Below are 20,721 nucleotides of genomic sequence, written 5' to 3'. Positions count from 1 at the left end.
AAGGGCTGCGAGGCATTCATCCTAGAAACACGGGGCCAACTACTCCGCCGACCTGCCCTCCCGCCTGCCGTGTCCACCTGCAACAGATTCCATTGGGCAGACTTCAGCATCCTTCCATGGCAGCCTTCCAGGGGCTGCTGAGGCCGCTTTTGAATTGGCCGCCAGGTCGCCATTGGACTCAGCTGATATCATTAATTGGCTTTAATTGGCCCGCCAGCGTAAAATTGCGGAACACTGCCAATTGCAGGCGGCGGGTGACTTCCCAACTGCCCCCACCGATCCCGCACGCCAAGGGCAAAATTCTGCCCATGGATCCTGGAGTGAAGTAAGTCAGAAGTATCGGATGGGGAGGGCGGGAAGCCTGTGGGGGGTGGGTTTTGAGGTCAGGCAGGGAGGAACAAAGGTGGGGCAGCATTTTGAGTGGGGAGGGTGTGCCCCCAAAGGGCACAGGGCAGTCCCTGAAAGACGTATCCCCTCTTCCTGCCTTCCATCAGCTTGCTTAAAAAAACTGCCTACCCACTCCTGCCTGCCTGCCAGCCTATGTCAACTGTTATATGGCATCGGCAGTGGCTTGGTAACAAGCTCAATTGTCCGTTAATTACTTATTCAAAAATGGCTGGGGTTCTGCCAATTTTGGTGCTTGTCTGCCTACTGTATCATGGAGACTGGGTCAGGGTTGGACAGGAAGGTGGTGGGCTAGCCACCCATCATAATTTATGTGTCCCCTCCTGCTGTAAATACACCTTACAGGGGGCCGTGAAATCCATCCTCAGGTGTATTCATTTGCAGCTTTCCTTTTTTTCTCCCCTCTCTCCATTTGTCAACTCTTCAAGCCTCCTTCGACAGCACCTTCCAAACCTGCAACTTCACCCAGCTGGAAGAACAAAAGGGAACAGATGCAGGGGAAAGCCACCACCTGCAAGTTCCCCTCCAAGCCACATACCATCTTGACTTGGAACTATATTGCTGTTCCTTCACTGTCACTGGATCAAAATCCTGGAACTCTGCTCCTAACTGCACTGTGGATATACTTGCACCATAAAGACTGCAGTGGTTCACGGTTGCTCACCACCACCTTCTCAAGGGCATTTAGGGATGGGCAACAAATGCTGGCATAGCCAGGATGCCCACATCCCATGAAAGAATACATTTTTAAAAACTCCAGGATTTTCAGTTTTCATTTCGGTTTGCAGTTTTTTCTGTTTAGCTGACTGACAGATTGACAGAAGCAAGGGGTCACAAAATAATTTTCCCTAATTTATTGCTTGTGTAACCCAAACCTACCTGTGTCCAGAGGTTGACTTACTTTGAGTGAAAATTACCATTGGTAATCTCGCATTGTTTGGAGTGTTCTATACCTTTCTGTAGTGCAGTAGTTAAATCTTTATTCACTCTATTTTTTCAAAAGACTGCTCACTGTTTTCAATTAGACATTACACTCTTGAAATGTTTTGTGCCATATTTTCTTGCTAAACTTGCATAAAACAACAACCTGTATTTCTATCATACATTTAGTATAATAAAACATCCCAAGACACTTCGCAGGAGCATTATAAGACAAAATATGGCAATGAGCCAGATAAGCAGATATTCAATCAGATGACCAAAGGCTTGATCAAAGGGATAAGTTTTAAGGGGCCTCTTAAAGGAGGAGAGCAAGGTAGAGAGATGGAGAAGCGTAGGAAGAGAATTCCCAAGCTTTAGGTCTTAGGCAACTGAAGGTGCGGCCATTAATGGTGGAGTAATTTAGAATCTAGGATGCTCAAGAGGCCCAAATTAGCTGAACACAGATATCTCTGAGGGTTGTGGGACTGGAGGAGAATACAGAAAATAGGTAGGGAGAGTGATTGGGGGGAAAAAAGGATGAGAATTTTAAAATCAAGACATTGCTTGACCTAGAGCCAAAGCAGTTCAGTGAGCACAGGGTTAATAGGTGAGCAGGACTTGGTGCAAGTTAAAACATGGGTAGCAGAGTTTTGGATGACAAGTTTAAGGAGCATAGAATGTGGGAGACAAGCCAAGCATATGTTGGAATAGTCAAGTCTAGAGGTCACGAAGGGATGAATGAGGCTTTCAGCAGCAGCTGAGCTGAGACCAGCAAAGTTGGGCGATGTTAAGGAGGTGGAAACAGGTGGTCTTAGTGATGGCATAAATATGTGGTTGGAATCTCATCTTGGGGTTAAATATGACACCAAGATTGCGAACAAATAGGTTTAGTCTCAGACTGTTGCCAGGGAGAGGAATAGAGTCGGTAGTTAGGGAATGGAGTTTGGAACAAGGACCAAAAACAATGGTTTCAGTCTTCCCAATATTTATTGAAGGAATTTCTGCTCATGTAGCACTGGATGTCTAATAAGCAGTTTGATAATTTAACAACAGTGGAGGAGTCAAGAGAGGTGATGGTGATGTAGTACTGGGCGTCATCAGCTTACATGTGAAAACTAATGCTGTGCTTTTGGATGATGTTGCTGAGGGACAGCATGTAAGTGAGAAATAGAGGGGGCTAAGGATGGATTCTTGTGGGACATCAGGGGTAATGGTGCAAGAGCAGGAAGAGAAGCCATTGCAAGTGATACTCTGGCTATGATTAGATAGATAAAAATGCAACCACTTGAGAGCAGTCCCACCCAGTTGGATGACAGTGGAGAAGCATTAGAGGTGGATAGTGTGGTGAACTGTGTCAAAGAAGTCAAGAAGGATGAGGCAGGAAAGAGATCTTAGATGATTTTCGTGTTCATAAAGAAATAAGCATACTAATTTTCTGACGTTACTATACTCAAGATATTGAAGTTCCTTTGGGAACTGAAAAATAAATAACTTGATTCTTGCTGAATACTCACTGCAATTAGCATAATATTTGTTGTATATGATTCACTCCAATTATCTGCTGTGCTATGATTCACACCTATAAACATACTCCAGTGACATGTTAGTGTTGCAGGTAGCATCAATACAGTGAAAGCAATTACTCCAATTAGTTATGTTGTTTGCTGAGGTAGGCAGTGATTGGATGAAATGATACCTCTGACGACTTCTCCCACCAAGGCCAAAACCTTTGACTGCAAGTTTATCCCAGTGGTGAAATGGTTTTCGGCTCTGAGAAGACGGTACTCAAGGCTTTATCTGAGTCTTGGAAATGTTTAGCTGAAATGATGTTCATCTTTTCTTCCCTCTCAGGGACGGATGCCAGTATCCCTGTCCACATCAACAACATCTGTCAACGCAACTATGTCACTGTGGAGAGTGGCCGCAGATTGAAACCCACCAACCTTGGAATTGTCCTTGTTCATGGATATTACAAAATCGGTAAAGTGAAATTGAGGGAAATATAGCATTGCCTCCAGCTCTGATACTGGGAGCTTATTTAGCATTCAGGAGTGTTGACCTGCCTTGTGGCGTATCTTTAGATAGTTTGTAAATATGATGAGATATAATTATTGTGCTTCAGGTTCCTTTATAGCTGCAACTCCAACGCTACTAACTGGTTACTGGTCACAAGTTGCTCTACACCCTGGTTCCTTAATCATTTGCATATTCTCTTAAAATGAAATCACAACATCCTTTTTTTGTCCAAAACAATATTACAAAAATTGAGTAAAAATACATATACAGTAGGGTGGTTACAAAAACTATTTACGCAAAAGATAAACTCTTAAATGATCAACTGAGATCTAAGAATCCATGTAACATATAAGTGGCTTAGTAGTCCTCCCAAATCTCGTTACAGTATGACTTTTCTGAGGCCCAGACTTATCACTTTGGTGTTCTTGACTTGTAGGTGCTTGGCATCCTGTGTATTATTGGAGCGCTGATGTTTTCATGGTGGTCTTCCACAATTTCATTTTCCAAGTTCATCTTGGGATGTGTTGTAGGCACAATTGGAATGCTGGGTGTTATACAGTTGTACAGTTCCCTTAGCTTGCTTCTGTTTCTCCTTTATATCACCCCGTTTGGTGTTATAGCCTCATAAAATCTAGGCTCCCTGCACACTTTTGATACTTCTGCGGGTAATCAAGTTCCCTGGGTAGGATGTATGAGCCGAACCTTTTGTCCTACATGCAGATTAGGCAGTTCCGCATCTGCATGTCGATCACGTGCTGTCTTCATTCTCCCTTGTTTTTCACGAAGTTTCTCCTGCATCCCTGAGACTTTGGACATGTGATGGCGTGGCAAGGTTGTCCCAGCCTGCCTTCCAAACATGATTTCCGCTGATGATGGTAAGCCCATGTCTAAAGGTGTTCCTCTCAAATGTAACCTGGCAATACGTAGATCTTGTTTTGTTTCTCTATACTCCATGATTAATGCCTGAACAATGTGGACCATTCACTCAGCAAGACCGTTAGATCTGGGACAGTGCGGCAAGGCTGTCACATAGTTTATGCCCCATTTAGCACACATGTCACTAAAAGGTCTGCCAGTTTATCGTTGCACCCTCTCCAATATAATCTCTTTAGGAATACTGAACAAACTGAATATTGTGCTCATTGTGTCTGCCATGGATGTGCTCGAGGTATCCTTCAATTGTCTGATGACTGGAAACTTAGAATTTTGGACCATGGGTGTGATGGAATCTTGTGAGGATGTTGAGGTTCTTATGTTGGTGTGGTTGGTGACATTGACATATTTTTTATATTCTCTCTTCCTTCTCCATATTGATCCCTGGCCAATACACAGTTTCCCTTACCAGGCACCTTGTTCACTCTTTGATCATATATCCCTGGTGTAACTGTGACAATATGTCCTGGTGAAGAGCTTCAGCTACAAGCACCTGCTTTCCTTTGAAAATCACACCTCTTGAAATGCCTAGTACGACCAAAAACATCTGGGGTTGTCTGGCACACTTCTTGTTTTGAATCAGACCAACCTTCTATCATAACTTTCCATAATGCCTTCAGTTGTGGATCATTTGCTGTTTCCTCCTGAAGTTGGTTATGCTTGTGTTGACCAAAAGTCATCAGATCAACATTGAGTACATTTTCTACTTTAAGGCCTACACTGTCTACTTCTAGGTCCAGCAAAGCATCTGCATATGTTTTTGGGTTCAGTGTGTCTGAAGTAACCATTTTGCTGCCCAGAGTGTAACAGACTTCAAAGTCGTATCCCAGTATTTTTATTAGAAACTGCTGAAGTCTGGGTGATGCAGTTGTCAGTGTCTTGCGCCAAATCATTTCCAATTGTTTGTGATCTTTTTCCATAATGAATCGTTTCCAAATAGGTACGTATGGAATATTGTGATGGAATACTGTGATACTGAATACCAAAGTGAATATCTTGCGCTACGTCTTCGAATAATTAGATTGCACTTGCGATAGACTTTGAGCCAAATGCAGTTAGTTTTCCATCTTGCAGAATGCACGCTCCTAACCCTTTTTGATATGCATTGACCTCTTAAGACCATCTCTTTTTTTGGGTCATAGTATTGCAAAACACACATCTTTCCTGACAATACCTGTTTAAGTGTCTCGAACGCTTGTTGATGGTCTTCCTGCCGTATCTGTGGAACATCCTTCCTTAACAGCTCTCTAAGCAATGATGCTCTGTTGGCAAAGTTTGTTATGTATGGCGCTAAGAATTTGAAGGATCCAAGGCATCTCTCCAAGTTCTCTCTGCCCTTCTTCGAGTTTTCCTGGGTCAGGAAAGATCCTGCAACTCAAATAAATAGAACCACAAAGAAGTTAATCTGACCCACGTTCACTTGGCATTTCTTGTTGTTGAAGACAAACCCTTCACGCCGAGCTGCTGCCATTAGAGAGTGTAAATTTTGGTCATGCTCTTTGGTTTTGTCCATCACTGCAATATCATCAGTGATGCATAAGCATTTAGGGATATGGGAGAGGTGTCTGGGTATATCTGTTGTAGGTTATGTACTGATTCAGTATGATTAATTTTGGCCTCTTTTGCCATGATTGGTGCATTAGTAATCTCGTATATGGTCATAACGTTGAGTTCCATACACGACAGTAACCCTGCTACAGCTGGCCTGCTTGTGTCCACCAGGTAGAATATCCTGATTTCTGTGCAGACTTGTCATAGCTGAATTTTGGTGTAATTGTCATTCAATGGAGTGAATGGATGATCCATTGTACGCAGCTGATTTGGCTGTCATAGGTTGTATCATTGACTCCCAACGATCCAGGTACATATCCTTCAGGATTCTGACTGGCAAGATATTTGCCAGTCCTCGTGTTGACTTGGATGTGAGTGTGTGTTTGCCACTTTTCTTTGAGCTTATGAAGCTGAAAGTAGCGAAAGCCTCTAATTGTTTGACTTCATCCACACATTGTGTCACATTAACGATGTTGGAAGTCTGTTTGTTTTCTGGTTGAAGATTTCCCCACTCTGAATCTTTATCCTGCTCTGTCTTGTCGCTAACCTCATTTGCTTGTGCTTATGTTGGTCTCTGGCACACTCCTTGTTGTTGCTGCCAGCATGCTGCACATAGTTTTTGTTTGATGGCATCTTATTGTAACCTCTGGGTGCACCTCCAGAACAAGATTTCCTGCATTGGCAAGCACAATGTCCTCTTACATCACATATCTTGCAAAGGTTTTGGAACACAGGTCAGCTTCGTGGTGGTTGCAGGAAACCGCGCTTCCCATACGCTTCCTTGCTTTCTGCGCCCAGGCTACTGTGCCAATACTGGTAGCTGCATTCAGTGCTTGGGAGTGTTGTTCAGTCACAATGGCTTCATATTTTCTGCCATCTTTTAGCAGTGCCAATGTCATGACCTTTCTTTTTCTCTAAAGGTCTTTTTGGAAGGCTTTGATCAGTGTTGAAACTATGATTAACTCCATTATCTGTTCAGCTCAGCTTCTGAAAGATCACAGTCCCTTCCATTATCATGGCACCTGCTGACGAACTGATCAATTGAGTTTTGTGGCTGTTGTCTATAAGGAATCAGCTCCAATCGCTATTTCAAAGTTCACCTTTACATGAACCTGACCCTCCAGCATGTTCCACAGCTTAACAGGGATGTTCTGATCCTTCTTAGACAGGCCCGAACTGTTGACTCTTTGCAAATCCTCATTTCCAATGGCTTTCTTTATTTTCACCGCTTGTTTGTGTGGTTCTGTGACAGATAAATCTAAAAAGCATAATTCCATCCTTTGTTTAAAAAGCCTAAATTTAGTTAGGACACCTGCGGCCTTCTAATTCATGCTGGGAATTTGGTGGCCACCCTTCTGATGTTCCCTGTCTTAAACAGATGCTCCCAGCTTATGGTGAATTTGTAATCTCTCTACTCCATGGAGAAATTCAGCAGTTACTGTTTTTTCTTCTTCTCTTTTCTTTTCTTTGGCTGCAGTTCAGATTGTGGCCATCCTTATCCCAGTGCTGCTGTTTTCCATTTCATGTTTTTTTTGGTTCTTTGCGTGGGAATGACACCCGAGAACACCTCAATGGTTCTGCAGCTTTTCTGTCCGATTCAAAACCAACTGCACAGCATGAACCTGAACTGACTCACTGCTCCCATTCACCACTGATTGTCTAACCCACAAATAAGGTACTCACTGTTCTGCAAAGTACTGTGTGCAGAGAGACTTCGCCTCCTGCAGTTTCAGTGCACATACAGCCCCTGTACTGCACCAAATGCTGTCTGTGGCTCCTTCTGTAATCTACAAACTTGCACTGCTGCCACCATGTTGTGTTTCTGGGTTCCTTTACACAAACTTACCAGTCACGCAAACTAGATTGGTAAACTATGGGTTTGATTTATTTGAAGACTCCAACTGATATATTTATATTATTTATATATATATATATATATATATATATATATGCTGCTTTACATCCTGATTCCTTGATCATTTGCATATTCTCTTAATGTGATATCACAACAATAATAACCAGGATTGCCCAGTTTATTAGCTCCTGGATGACCCTCCATCTCCCCACCATGAGCACTTCCTGACATGGCTAGAAGAGTTATATCAATAGACAATTCACATAGTCACACATTGATTGTATCAATCTGATACTTCATGAGGAAGTCCCGCCACCATATTCTCAGAGCAACTAGGGATGAGCAATAAATACCAGCCTTGCCACCAGCTCATTCGGTAATGCTGTATTGAAGTGATAACCATCTATTGGGTCCTTGGTCATGTGATTAAATCTAATTGCGCTGGGACAATGCTTACAGCTGAACTTGCTAAAATTCTCCTAGAAGGTACTTCTGAATACATGTAGTGTTGCTTTGTAGTTCTGCATTCAGTATTTTTGAGATTGTGTGTTGTATTAATTACATAGAATTAACTAGCAAGTAAAGAAAACATTGACATTTGATTGTGACTTGACCGTTGTGTACTTGGTCAAAAATACCAAAAATAATTATATTACAACAAAGCAGATGTATTATAAAACTAAAAGGCAAATATAAGCTATCACAATATGAATGTATTAATGCATCCATTTCACCAACGAAAGCAAGGACAGCAGCTGTGTTGTAGCACAGTTCCTTATCCCTTTAATTTTATTTGATAGGAAGGTGGCACAATGGCATGGCACTATGCAGTGCTGTGTTGCAGGGTCATGAGATACAAGCTTCATTTGCCCACAAATTCTCAGCCAGTTTTGGCCATGCATCAACAGGGAATCACAAAGTGTCCAAGCACCTCACTGTAGAAAAAAGGTAGCATTGAAGACTAAAGACAACTCATGTACTCATTGTAGGTCACATCAGGCATTGTACTGACAGAGGCTTTCTAGCTCATTTCGCTAGGGAATGATGTACCATGCAGCATTATATAAATAAGGCAATTAAATTGCTTTAGATATATTTGAACATTACAGTATGGTTTGATCGAAGAAAGTCAGTTTTGTATTTAACACAAAATAAATTTATTAATTTCCCCACTTTTTCGAACATTTGACTTGCCCTGCACTGTGATGAAAGGGTACGCAATTGATCTACTTCTGGAACACTAACAGTTTAGAGACAGCTGGAAGCCACACAAAAGCAGCCCCTATACATTAATTCATTTATTTAGTTCAATTTCTTTGAAATTGAGCAACAATATTTTTCCACTTCCATTTTCTTCGGATTTTCCCATACTGCATAACATTTTTCATTTGGGAGAATAATCATGTTGACCCAATCAGCTAGGCTTCTGCTACTGCAGCTCCATGATGGTTGCTGTGACATGCGTGGAAATGGTTAGTGTGCAGGTGTAGCACTGTAGTGGCTATATTACTAAACTACTACTACAGAGAATGTGAGTTTAAATCTAGCCATGCCAAGTTGAGAAGTTAAGTTCAGTAACTATAAACATTAGGCATTCAGATTATTGTAAGAACCCAACTGATGCAGTAATATCCTTCAGGGAAAACCACCTTTCCTGCCTGCCCTGTGACTCCAGTCACAAGCCAACGTGGTTGACTCTTCACTTCCCTTTGAAATTGTTTCACAACCCACTCAGTTGTATCAAATCACTACACTGCAGTTATTAAAAAAGATTACCTGTCACCAGCTTTGCTAGGCAACTAGGGATGGCCAGTGATGGCCACATGCTGAGAATGAATATTAACAATAAACACCCCTCCATCAATTTTCTGTCCTTTGAAACCTGTGGGACCTGAACTCTATTCAGTCTGACTGTAATCTATGAAGAAATCTTTGTCCAGATTTCCTACCTCTCCCTCTCAGATCAAGGAGCACAATGTGGGCTGATTTGAATTAGAATTAGAATTGCTGGAAGTGGGGCTGGGTGGAGGTGGCTGTTATTAATGAAATTCCATCAGTATGTGCAGCAATCTTTTCTCTAGTTAGTAATTTGTATGATTTGTTTGTATTTTAACAGACCAGGAGCTTGTCCTTCCCACCATCCGCAGTGCTGTTGAGAAGCAACTTGGTCTCATTGCTGCAGGCAAAGCTGACTTTCCACCAGTCCTGGAGCATGCCCTAAATATCTTCAAGAGGAAGTTCCATTATTTTGTGGACTCTATAGCTGGTACAACTGAATGTTTTGATGCTTTGTATTGTAACAAATTACTATGATTAATTGTTAATCTGTTCAATAGTCAGTCACAACAATATGTTTTGTAAGGTTCTCCTCAGACATGGAGCCTTAATTCTCTGTTCTGCGCTCCCACCAATTCTCTGTTGGCAGCAGACCCTTGCAAAATTTTCCCCATGGTCTGAACAGTTACCTATATGTTCATCTGTGGATTTGCCTGAGCAGGAATCTTACATCTGTTTGCTTATAGGCCATGTTTGCAGAAGTCTATTTGTAATTGCAGCACCACCAGTAAAAAGGCAATAGTTACCTTTCGGAGTGATAGATAACGGGGAGAAGTTTTAATTGCAAAGTTTCATCAAAAGTTTTGCATCAAGAACTTAACAAGACAGGCATCATTACCATCCCCAACTGTGCTTATATTCTGAACATCTCTAAGACTGTGAATGCTCCACAGTGCTCGCAAATTTTTTCAACGGTGAGAAAATTCCATCAATCCCATCTCAACCTATAGCTTGTAAACTACAAGGAAATTCACTCCTGTACAACAATGAGATTATCCCAGGGCACACATTTGAGAGTTAAGGTGGAGGGAAATGAACAGTCAATAGAAAGCATGCCCAGTTGGTCTGACAGCAGCACCCATCCTTTTCCTATCAACTACCTACTGCAATACTTTTACATAACTTTGCTTAGAGAATTAATTCATCTGCCCTCCCATGCAAAACTGCAAAAGGATGAGACCATAAGGTTATGAAGTTGAAATCATTCCTGATCAATTGAGAATAATGCACTTTGAACCTGCACACAATTTTAGCTCCATTGCTGCTCATGACCAGTCTTCTTGCCACCATGCCTACAGGATTTAGGCACTACAGTGGCACTTCTTTCCGTGGTACTTAGTTCAAAATTGTTTATCAAACTGTCTAATATTTATATGGTGTTAGCTGTGGCTCAGTTGCTAGCATACTTGCTTTTGAGAGAGAAGCTTTTGAGATTAATTTCCTAATCCAGAGACTTAAGCACAAACGTTTAAGCTGATACTCTGGCGCCGCACTGAAGGAGTGCTGCACTGTCAGAAGTGGTGCCTTTTGGATAAAACATTAAACTGAGGCCCTGCCAACCCTCTTGGAAAGTGAAAGGCCCCATTTCATTTTCTGAAGAAGAGCAGGCTGGTTCTCCCGGTGTTTTGGCCAATATTTATTCTTCCAGCAGTATCGGTAACTAAATGATCTGATCATTTTCACTGCTGCTTGTAGGACTTTGCTGTGCATAACCTGGCCGCTGTGTTACCTACACTACAGTAGTGACCACACTTCAAAGAATACTTCACTGGCTATAATGTGCTTTGGGACATCCTGAGATCCAGTGTCCTGTGTATTAGCTCAACAGGTGTCCTGAGCAGGGGCAGACTGCACCCTCCCACATGGTCCTTACTACTCTGGATATTCCACGTGACATTCAAGCAAATATGATTATTTGGAGTTCTTGTGGTATCCTGCCAGGATGGAGCAGCTGCAGGAGTAAAAGTACCTACTGCTCCTTCTCAGTGGTGTATTGCTAATGGTTCTGTTTCAGTGGTGTGTTATTCTTCTAGGAGGGAACATTTTTGAATTTCTCCTCTTTATTTGCTTATTCTGCAATCTATTGGGATTAATCCGGTTTACCAAATGGGAGAATCATGCATGCACTTCCTCTTTGTGTTGGCATCTAAGATATTCAGCATTGTCCCTTTGACTCTCACTGAAGAGTTGTGTTAAAGATGTGCAATTCCTGGGCATCACTAACACTATTCGTCACTGCCAGCTCAATAAGACAAACTCTTTTTCGTTGCTCTCTCCCAAAGAGGGATTGAAACCACTTGTCATGTCCCACCATTGCCTTAACTGAGATGAGTTCCCTCAGCACAGACTTAGGCCTGTTGGTACTAAATCGGGTTATATTTACACACTAGGCCATTGAAGGATCTTCAGAGTGCTTTGCATTCAGTTTTTTTAAGAGCTTTGATAAGTCGAGATGAATGGATATTTTTGGCTGACAATAAGAACCTTTTGCAGATAATAATTCTGCTTTATTGAAATGTAACACTGTACAAAAACAATAACCTGCATCTACAAATTGGAATTGTTCTGCTTGTATCCTGCAATAATGCATTCTTTGTTAGTGGGGATATGTCAGAAAAGAATTTCCCTTGGCCAAGATGTTGAAATTATTGCATTTGGACGAAGTTTGAACTGTATTGTAGGTTTGGAAAAGGTTTGCTCTTTGAAAGCCAGTAGAGAATTGGTGCCGGCTTACCCTTCGACCTTCAGTGCCCTTTTGTGGCTGTTTTCACTCAGTCTGTTCTCTTATTCTGCAGGTATGGATGAATTAATGGAGGTGTCATTTTCTCCAATTGCTGAGACAGGGAAGCCTCTGTCCCGCTGTGGCAAGTGTCATCGATTCATGAAGTACATTCAGGTTGGTGAAGTGAATGTTTAATTGCAGGAGGGGTGTAGGTGAGGTGGGTGGGGGAATGGATTGATTTATTTTTAATAATGTCCTGCACAGTCTCTCGAAATTGTATTAGTACCTGTTATCTGTACAATGATCATATGTGCAACATGGTGAGGATTTGGAATGCACTGCCTGATAGGGCGGTGTATATGGTGTGCAATTGTAGCCTTCAAAACAAAATTGGATTAAATACTTGAAGGAGAAAATAATTCATATGGGGAAAGATCGGTGTAGTAGGAATAACTGGATTGCTCTTTGAAAGACCCAGTTTTTATTTGATGGGCCAAATGGCCCCATTTTGTGATGTACTGTATGATTCTAGGTATCCCATTCTCATCAATATGCCATCTTAAGAATCCAAGGAACCCAATGTTTATGCTAAGTGACTAAGAAAAGGTAGAATCTTGGGGCAGTAAATTCAGGTTTGTAGTTGGAACATTTATTTACAGCAACAGGAACAATTATGAATGCCTTATAATGAGAAAAATATAACAGTGATAGTAACGCTGCAGTCATTTTGCACGAAATCCCACAAACAGCAAAAAGATAAACAATGACTTACTCCGTTTTGGTGGCAGATAAATGGAAATGAGACACTGAGAATCTGCCTGTCCTCTTAAAAAAAATACCAAGGGAATTTTTTTACACAACCAAAGAGCAGACAGCGCCTCCATTTAACATCTTATTTGAAAATCTCACCTTCAACAATGCAGCCCTCCTTTTCCATGTAATTTATATGCTCAGTGTTGTATTCCTAAAAGCCAGTTGGTGAAGGATAGAACTGGAACCAATCTTTACATACTTTGATATATATTTACAGACTTGCACATTACAAGCATAGACCTCCTAACCTAGGAACCACAATTTTAGTCTGTGTTTCTTTTTATAGGGGCTCAAATGAATCCCTAGTTAATATCCAGCACCTGCATACTATTATGCACAATTCATATACAGTTAAAACCCAAGTCCTTGAATGGAGATTGATCAAAAGATTCATTTCAGGCATAAATGGTTTAATGAAAGCAATAGACATCAGGCAAAACCCCTGCTGGTGTAAATTTAAAATTCCATTCATGAGGAAGGATCATGTTCCTGAAACATTAAATTATAATTTTATAGATTTTTATTACCCATTGTACGTTTCTAGAATTTTCTATTTTTGATTCCTATTTCCAGCATTTCAATTTTTCTTTCTATATATCCCATTTTCTGTAAATATACAATTTGCTTGTGTCATTCTTTTGTTTATGTATAATTACTGGGCCAGCAAATGTAAGACTAGTACCCTCATACAGTATTACCGGGCAGTGAATGGGAATCCAGCAACGATCTCTCTATGGTTATGGAGCAATTTATGGGAGTTCAGGGCTCTCATTCTTTAGTCACTAAGTCTATAAATGGGTGTCCAGGGTTCTAGTATTGTAGTTATCAGGTCAGTGAATGGAAGTCCAAGGCTATACATGGAATATGGCCAATTGGCCCAACCAGTCCATGCTGGTGTTTTTGCTGCACTCAAGCCTCCTTCCATATTTCTTCAAACAAATGTATCATCATAACCATCTATTACCTTCTCCCGCAAATGCTTGGCTAATTTCTCCTTAAATGCATCTAATATTATTTGCTTCAATCTCTCCCTGTAATAGCAAATCCAATCCTTACACTCTTTGGGAGAAATTGTTTCTTCTGAATTCCCTATTGGATTTCATTGTGACCATCTTGTATTGATGGTCTCTCGTTATGCTGTTCCCTACACGAGAAAACATTGTCTGGAACCATTGTCAAAACTTTTCACGATTTTAAATATTTCTATTAGGTTACCCCTCAGTTGTCTTTTTCAGGACAAAGGAGTCCCAGCCTGTCAGTCTTTTTCTGATATCCATACCCATGCATTTATGGTATCCTTGTTAATCTTCTCTGTGATCTCTCCAGTGCATCTATATGCTTTTCACGATATGGTGACCAGAACCGCACACAGTTCTCTGTATGGTCTAACCAGGGTTTGATACAGGGATTAGCATAACCTCCCTACTTTTTAATTCTATCCCTCTAGAAATAAAGCCTAGTGCTTGGTTTGCTTTTTTATGGCCTTACTAGCCAGTAGCACAACTTTTAATGATTGATGTATTTTTACTCTGAGGTCCCTTTATTCTGTAGTTAGCAGGTCTATGATGGGGCCCTGGGTTGTATTGCTATAGTTACCAGATCTGTGGATGTTGTCTGGGATTTAATTCTCTAGTTAGTAGGTCTATGGATGGGTGTCTGGGGTTCGAGTTCTGTAGTTACCAAGTCTACAAGTGGAAATCCAGGCACTAACTCATCGGTTGATGAGTATGTCAATGAAAATTCAGGCTCCAACACTGTGATTGCTGAGTCTGTATAAAATAGCCCTGGACCTAATGCTTGTAATCCCAGAAGTGGAAAATTTTAAGCCCACTTTGCAGTAATAACCTTACTAAGTAATTAGTATTACTAATATTTGATTGTTATCTCCCAGGCCAAACCCAGCCGGATGCACTGTTCACATTGTGATGATACCTACAGCTTACCCCAGAATGGAACCATCAAACTGTACAAAGAGCTCCGCTGCCCTCTGGATGAGTTTGAACTGGTTCTCTGGTCATCTGGTTCCAGGGGGAAGAGCTACCCACTCTGTCCATATTGCTACAACCACCCACCGTTCCGTGATATGAGGAAAGGTGAGAGAGCTGCCGAAACCAATGCTGACTCCACTCTCTGGTTCATTTTGTTTGTGAGTTTGCCACAAATAGAAAATAATTCTGATCCTCCTTGTTTGTTTGTTTCTATTTACAGTGTTTTTCCTTTCCTGAGCATGCTGACTCTAGCTTGGGGTATTTCTCCAGGTATCGTCAGTACCCAGATGGGTGGCATTCATAATGTGTGAACCTGGACAGTGAATACTGGTGGGCTTTTTGACTGTAGTGAATGTTACAGTCTTCACTCACACAAGCTAGCCTGTAGGAATTACTGGATAGCATTTTGTCTTATCTTGAAATGGCAACTCAGGCTAAGTGTATCATCCAATTTTTGCACAGGTCAGAGATTGATCCTGGGACCTCCTGATTCAAATGGCTCAGTATTACACCATAGTGTTCTACCACTGGGAAAGGCATATCCACCTGCCCTCATCCTGGTGCATGGCCATACCCACAGCTTGGTGTCATACAATTCAGAATGCAGGCACCAGCAAACCTGAAAAGAGCAAATGATGCGACAAATCAGGAAATAGTGATTGATGGTGAGCACAGGCTTTAAAGAACAGAAAACTATACATGGAAGGGAAAGCTGGGGTTGGAGGAGTGAGGTAAGGAGTTAAGAGAATTCTCACAAATAACCAAGTTAGTGTGAGCCATTTGAATTGAGCTAGAGTATGTAGGTTGCATATAATTTGTGATTTATTTCTACAATAAGATATTTTCCCACTTCAGAATAATGCAGCCTTTTTGTTTGTTTTCGGAGTTTTTAATTTTCACCACCCCCCCCCCACCCCCGACACAGACAGACAGACACACACACACACACACACACACACACACACACACACACACACACACACACATACATATAACTGCCTTCTGTTGCCCACATGCTTCCAGTACATTCCCAAGCTCCTCTTTAGCTGTCAACTGATGGTCATGTGATATTGTAGTCGTAATTCTCCTTCCTTCCCTTCATTTTCCTAGCATCTGCTATGCATTTACATTGAGACATGGTGTAGAGAAAGTATTGAAATCCCTGTGCTTCATTTTGCTTTAGGTTGACATTCCCAAGACACTGTCACCTGGCAGCACAGTCACCAGTGGAGTCCATGTGGTATTCATCTCTAGCCATACTTTACCTCATTGGTGGATGAATTCTAAATCAGAGAACTAAGATTTCTTCACATCAGCAATTTAAGATGTATGCAAATTAATGGGAATGTGTGTAAACCTTTATATTTCACCCCAAAGGCACAATTGTAAGAACCTTTAGTGTCAAGAAGACAAAAAACTTGGTCATTCTTGATTTACAGTGTGCATCACTCTATTTAATAGGCAGAGTGTGAATCCTAGGAGTTCAGTGCTCAGGACCGGATGAAAAATATATAGAAATGTTACTGAGAAATAGAAGGTGTACCTTATGACAGGATTGTTCTTCTTTTCTTTAGGAATGGGATGTAATGAATGTACCCATCCAACATGTCAGCATTCGCTTAACCTGCTGGGGATCGTCCAGTGTTTGGAATGTGAGAGTGGTGTTCTGGTCTTTGACCCCACCTCAGGTCCCAAGTGGAAGATGGCTTGTAACAAATGCAACGTGGTGGTACACTTTTTTGAAAATGCCCACAGGGTGAAGGTGTCATCTGAAACCTGCGATGTGTGCGAGGCTGCAATTGTTGACGTGGACTTCAACAAGGCAAAGTCACCACTGCCTGGTGAAGCAACACAGCATTCAGGCTGCGTCTTCTGCGATCTGGTGTTTCAGAACCTCGTTGAGCTTCAGTACGCCAAAATGAAGCACCCAATGCACAGGGGTGGTGGGGGACAGAGCCGAAGACGAGGGCGGGGGAGGGGCAGAGGACGTAGACCTCCAGGCAGGAGCAATCCAAAGAAACCCAAAGATAAAATGGCGGCACTAGCTGCTTATTTTGTGTAGGAGTCAATAGGGTCTTGAATAGCCCATATACAGAGGCATTTTTGTTGATGTTAGTTGAGGAATTTGTGGTCTGTTGGTCTCTTCCATTTTGTTTCTTTTTTTTTTGTTTTAAATGAGTTGGATAAGTTTCCTTAATGGCTGAGCCGGAAAGTGTATGACTCAGTGCAGAACTGGGCCTATCCCTGTTCAATGCTGTCTTAGCTGTTATCATCCAGGGCAGGAATGGGGCATGAGAGTTTCTTTCAGTCCATCTGGGTTGAGAAAGAAATTGGTTGAGGGTTCTTATTCTTCATTACTGTCCAGGAGCTCCTGCTGCATATTACATTTTTGTGAGTTTCAGATAAGAACAGGATTGACCTTGAGTGCGATGCCCTTCACACTTGTATACATTGCCAACATTGACCATCTTGGCTCAAAAATGCAGAATAACCATACGGACTATTTAAGACAAAGATTTTTTACAGCGTGCTGAAGTTGGCATTTAAATGGTAAATTTCTGCAATGTGCAGGAAATAATGATTTAGCCATGGAAAAATATTTTCTAAAGCATGCAGTGAAAGCCATAAGAAACGAGCTCAGTCAACTTTGCTGATTCACCGCAGAACATATGTCTATCCTGGTTGCCAGGCATAGTAAGCTGGCACCATTTACAATAAATGAACACTGTGGAGCAGACTCACTTCTGCAATCAATTCAAAAAATTGTAGATCACAATCAAATAGTCTAAACATTTTTTCAGGGATATTAAAAAGTAAAAAAAAACTTGTATTTATTTAGTGCCTTATCACAGCTCTCAGAAACATTCAAAGCATCTCGGACACAATAAATTACTTGAAGTGCAGGAACGCTGGAAATCTGAAATCAAAACAGAAATGGACTGCAAATCAATAGCATGCAAAAGAGACGTTAAAGATTCCAATGAATGTTAACATGCCATTTGTTCTTCCACATTGATTAAGCTACTATATTCCCTGAGACAGATGAGCTGCATTGATCAATTTTCCTCAACTGTGTACACTTTTTAGCTGTCAGGTTGAGCTGTGAAGCCTTACTGTACAGTTACTGCAGCTCCTCTGTGACAATTTAGTTTGTTTTGAACTGGCTGGGAACCATGTGAGGTTTGCTGCTAGACCAGCACTCCTATATAGGAATCTTTCATGATCAGGTTGGGATGACTGGCAGCCTTGAGATTTTATTCTGACACAGTATAGTCTGATGTTTGCTAATTTTTGCCAGTGGTCACAGTAACAAACTGGTTTGCTCAAGGACAACTTTTAGAAATGCTGTAATACAAGTGATAGGATGGAGACCCCTGCTTTCAATTCTTACAATTTGCTGCTCTCGTGGGTAGCTTAGCTGCTGAGTGAACCCAGGCATTTCCCACAGGGAGTGTAATTTTTCAGGGTTTTTGTCATTTTGATCTAAGAAGGATTTTGGACTAACTTATATAAGATGCTGGCTGCTAGTAAATTAAATTTGGTCCACAAATGATTAATTCCAACTTGGGATGTGGATTAAATTCACCAGCTGGGATGAGCTGAAGTGGCTAACAATCATGTTTCTTGCTTTCTATATCAGTTTAAGACATTGGTGTTCATTAGTACATTTGCAGATATTCGTTTCTGTAACGTTATAATGGCTTCCGTTTATTAAGCTCAACAGGAGATGGCCAAATAATGTTATTGAGACTGTTTCATGGGGCCAAAGGATAGCGGTGATAGTATGGTGACCATGGAATGAGATAGTTCCTGACTGAGTTACCTCTTGCCCAGTGCTGGTTGCTCACACAGCCATATACTCATGACACTGCAGGTGACTTACTGTAGTCCTGTATACTTGCCTATGCTAACTCACTGCTTAGGCCAGTGAAGTTAGTTCAGCTGCATGTTGGTGTTATTTCTCCTTATTCTGTGTCTCCAACTTGCACAGAGCCTCTTGCTTCTTTTTATCCTTGTGTTGGCATTGAGCCGCCTCTTGCCTGCAATACAAGTTTCAAGCCTCCCAACAAATCAGTTCTAATTATTGGCTAATTGAGGCATTTGTATGTGGAGCATCCTGGGAGGCTGAAGTTTATTTGAAAAGTTCAAATTATTTACATACAGAATAATGGAATTTAATGATATATAGCCTACCCTTGTATGTTGTCATCTTATATCTGTGGTGGCTGTTTTAGATGTATGTTGCATGTCCTCAATGTGACACATTCACCCAAGAATTTGCATTTAAACAGTGCTTTTAATGTAGAAAAATGTGCCAAGTTGCTTCAGAAAGGCATAAGGAGAAAAAATAGTCAAGCCAAAGAAGGAGAAATTAGGAGGAATGACCAGAAACTTAGTCGACAAGGTGGGTTTTAAGGTGAACCCTAAAGGAGAGAAGATGGAAAGGCCAGAGGGGTTTAGGGTAGGTTGAGAAGGCATAGTGAATGATTGTTCCTCAATAAAACACAAGTAGTGTCAATATAGTCAATCATCAGGATCCCTGGATCTGAGTTCACGTCTATTCAAGTCTGGTGTTTGTAGGAAATCCTAAGAGGTTGAGAAAGTCTCAAAGCAGCTCTTTGCAGGTTGTGTGGGGGGTGGGGTGGGTGGGAGTGGTGCAGGCAGTTGTGCAGTGAAGCAGTAACTCCTCCCCCCCCCCTCTAATTCAGCACAAGCACAGCAAGATTGCAGGATAGCATGCATAGAAAATGGAAACCAAGATTGGTATAGTGGGTGCTTTTCTGAGGTTGGTGTTGAGGTACATTGCTGGACACACTGATAGGAAGTTTGGTGAAATTTGCTACAAAAAATGTATAAAAATGCAATAGTTTTCTGGCAAGCATGCCACTTTATCTATACTTTAACCTCAGATTGTTGAAGCTTTACTTCCAGACAGTAGTTTACTCAGAGTCCCATATCATTACCAACAATAGGCATTACATCCCCTGTGGGCTTGTTTTTTCATCAAGCATTCTATATCCTGCATTGAACTAGAAAAGGTTTGCCATCTGGAGTAATTTGTGGGAAGTACATCAGCAACACAACAGTGAACTTCCCCAATCAGCCTCCCACATGTAAAAAAAAATAAATGTTTATATTAGTTTTCAAATTGCAATGTGTTTAATTTAACGGTTAACCAAAATTTTTTGCCCCTGACCTGCATTGCAGATACGGTGGGCATAAATGGAAATATTGCTTAAAGGGAGAAGAAAGAAGAGACAAAAGGTGAAAGATTTAAATCCTTCCTGGAGACAGTGCTACTAAAGCTAAATGTCCTTCTGGGGCACGCTGCTTCTGGTGTGACCTACCTTGAGAACGCTCGCAAGGGATGCGACCAAAAGCATCCTGTCATGATGTCATGCAGCCCAATCAGCTGATGTGACACCTTTTTACCAAATCTGGACCATGAAGATTCATTCAACAAATGTGCTCTGTTCACAAAACATTCAGGCATTCGGCTATAAGATGGGTCCCCTGCTGTTGGGATTCCCTCACTTGAACACATTCAATGTCCTCTATTTCAGCATGTCAGACATCCTGGAGCTTCGTGGTGGATATGCATAGTAGGCTCATTATAGTCAAGGAAAATACCTCCTCTTCTCACGCCAATGTAGAATCGAGGGTGACAGCGTGGTTGACCG

The 20,721-nt window shown here is 41.4% G+C and overlaps 1 protein-coding gene across 7 annotated transcripts in view; it reads left to right on the top strand.

Annotated features, from left to right (window-relative positions):
* top3b (DNA topoisomerase III beta) overlaps nucleotides 1–17,775 on the top strand; it is a 72,212-nt gene extending 54,437 nt beyond the window's left edge. For 5 of the 7 annotated variants that reach the window (XM_041203276.1, XM_041203278.1, XM_041203277.1 and 2 more), the window contains 5 exons: nucleotides 3,178–3,306; nucleotides 9,798–9,947; nucleotides 12,313–12,413; nucleotides 14,944–15,145; nucleotides 16,615–17,775. In XM_041203276.1, the coding sequence (XP_041059210.1) occupies nucleotides 3,178–3,306; nucleotides 9,798–9,947; nucleotides 12,313–12,413; nucleotides 14,944–15,145; nucleotides 16,615–17,102 (1,070 nt within the window). In that variant the 3' untranslated portion in view covers nucleotides 17,103–17,775. Of the gene's footprint in view, nucleotides 1–3,177; nucleotides 3,307–9,797; nucleotides 9,948–12,312; nucleotides 12,414–14,943; nucleotides 15,199–16,614 lie in introns of all 7 variants that reach the window. The other 2 variants (XM_041203280.1, XM_041203282.1) reach the window with 2 other exon arrangements.
* The last annotated feature ends 2,946 nt before the right edge of the window (nucleotides 17,776–20,721 follow it).

The sequence above is a fragment of the Carcharodon carcharias genome, chromosome 13 (assembly GCF_017639515.1).
Source record: "Carcharodon carcharias isolate sCarCar2 chromosome 13, sCarCar2.pri, whole genome shotgun sequence".
Classification (NCBI taxonomy): domain Eukaryota; kingdom Metazoa; phylum Chordata; class Chondrichthyes; order Lamniformes; family Lamnidae; genus Carcharodon; species Carcharodon carcharias.
The sequence above is the reverse complement of the archived record's forward strand: the minus strand, read 5'-3'. Positions and strand labels throughout refer to the sequence as shown.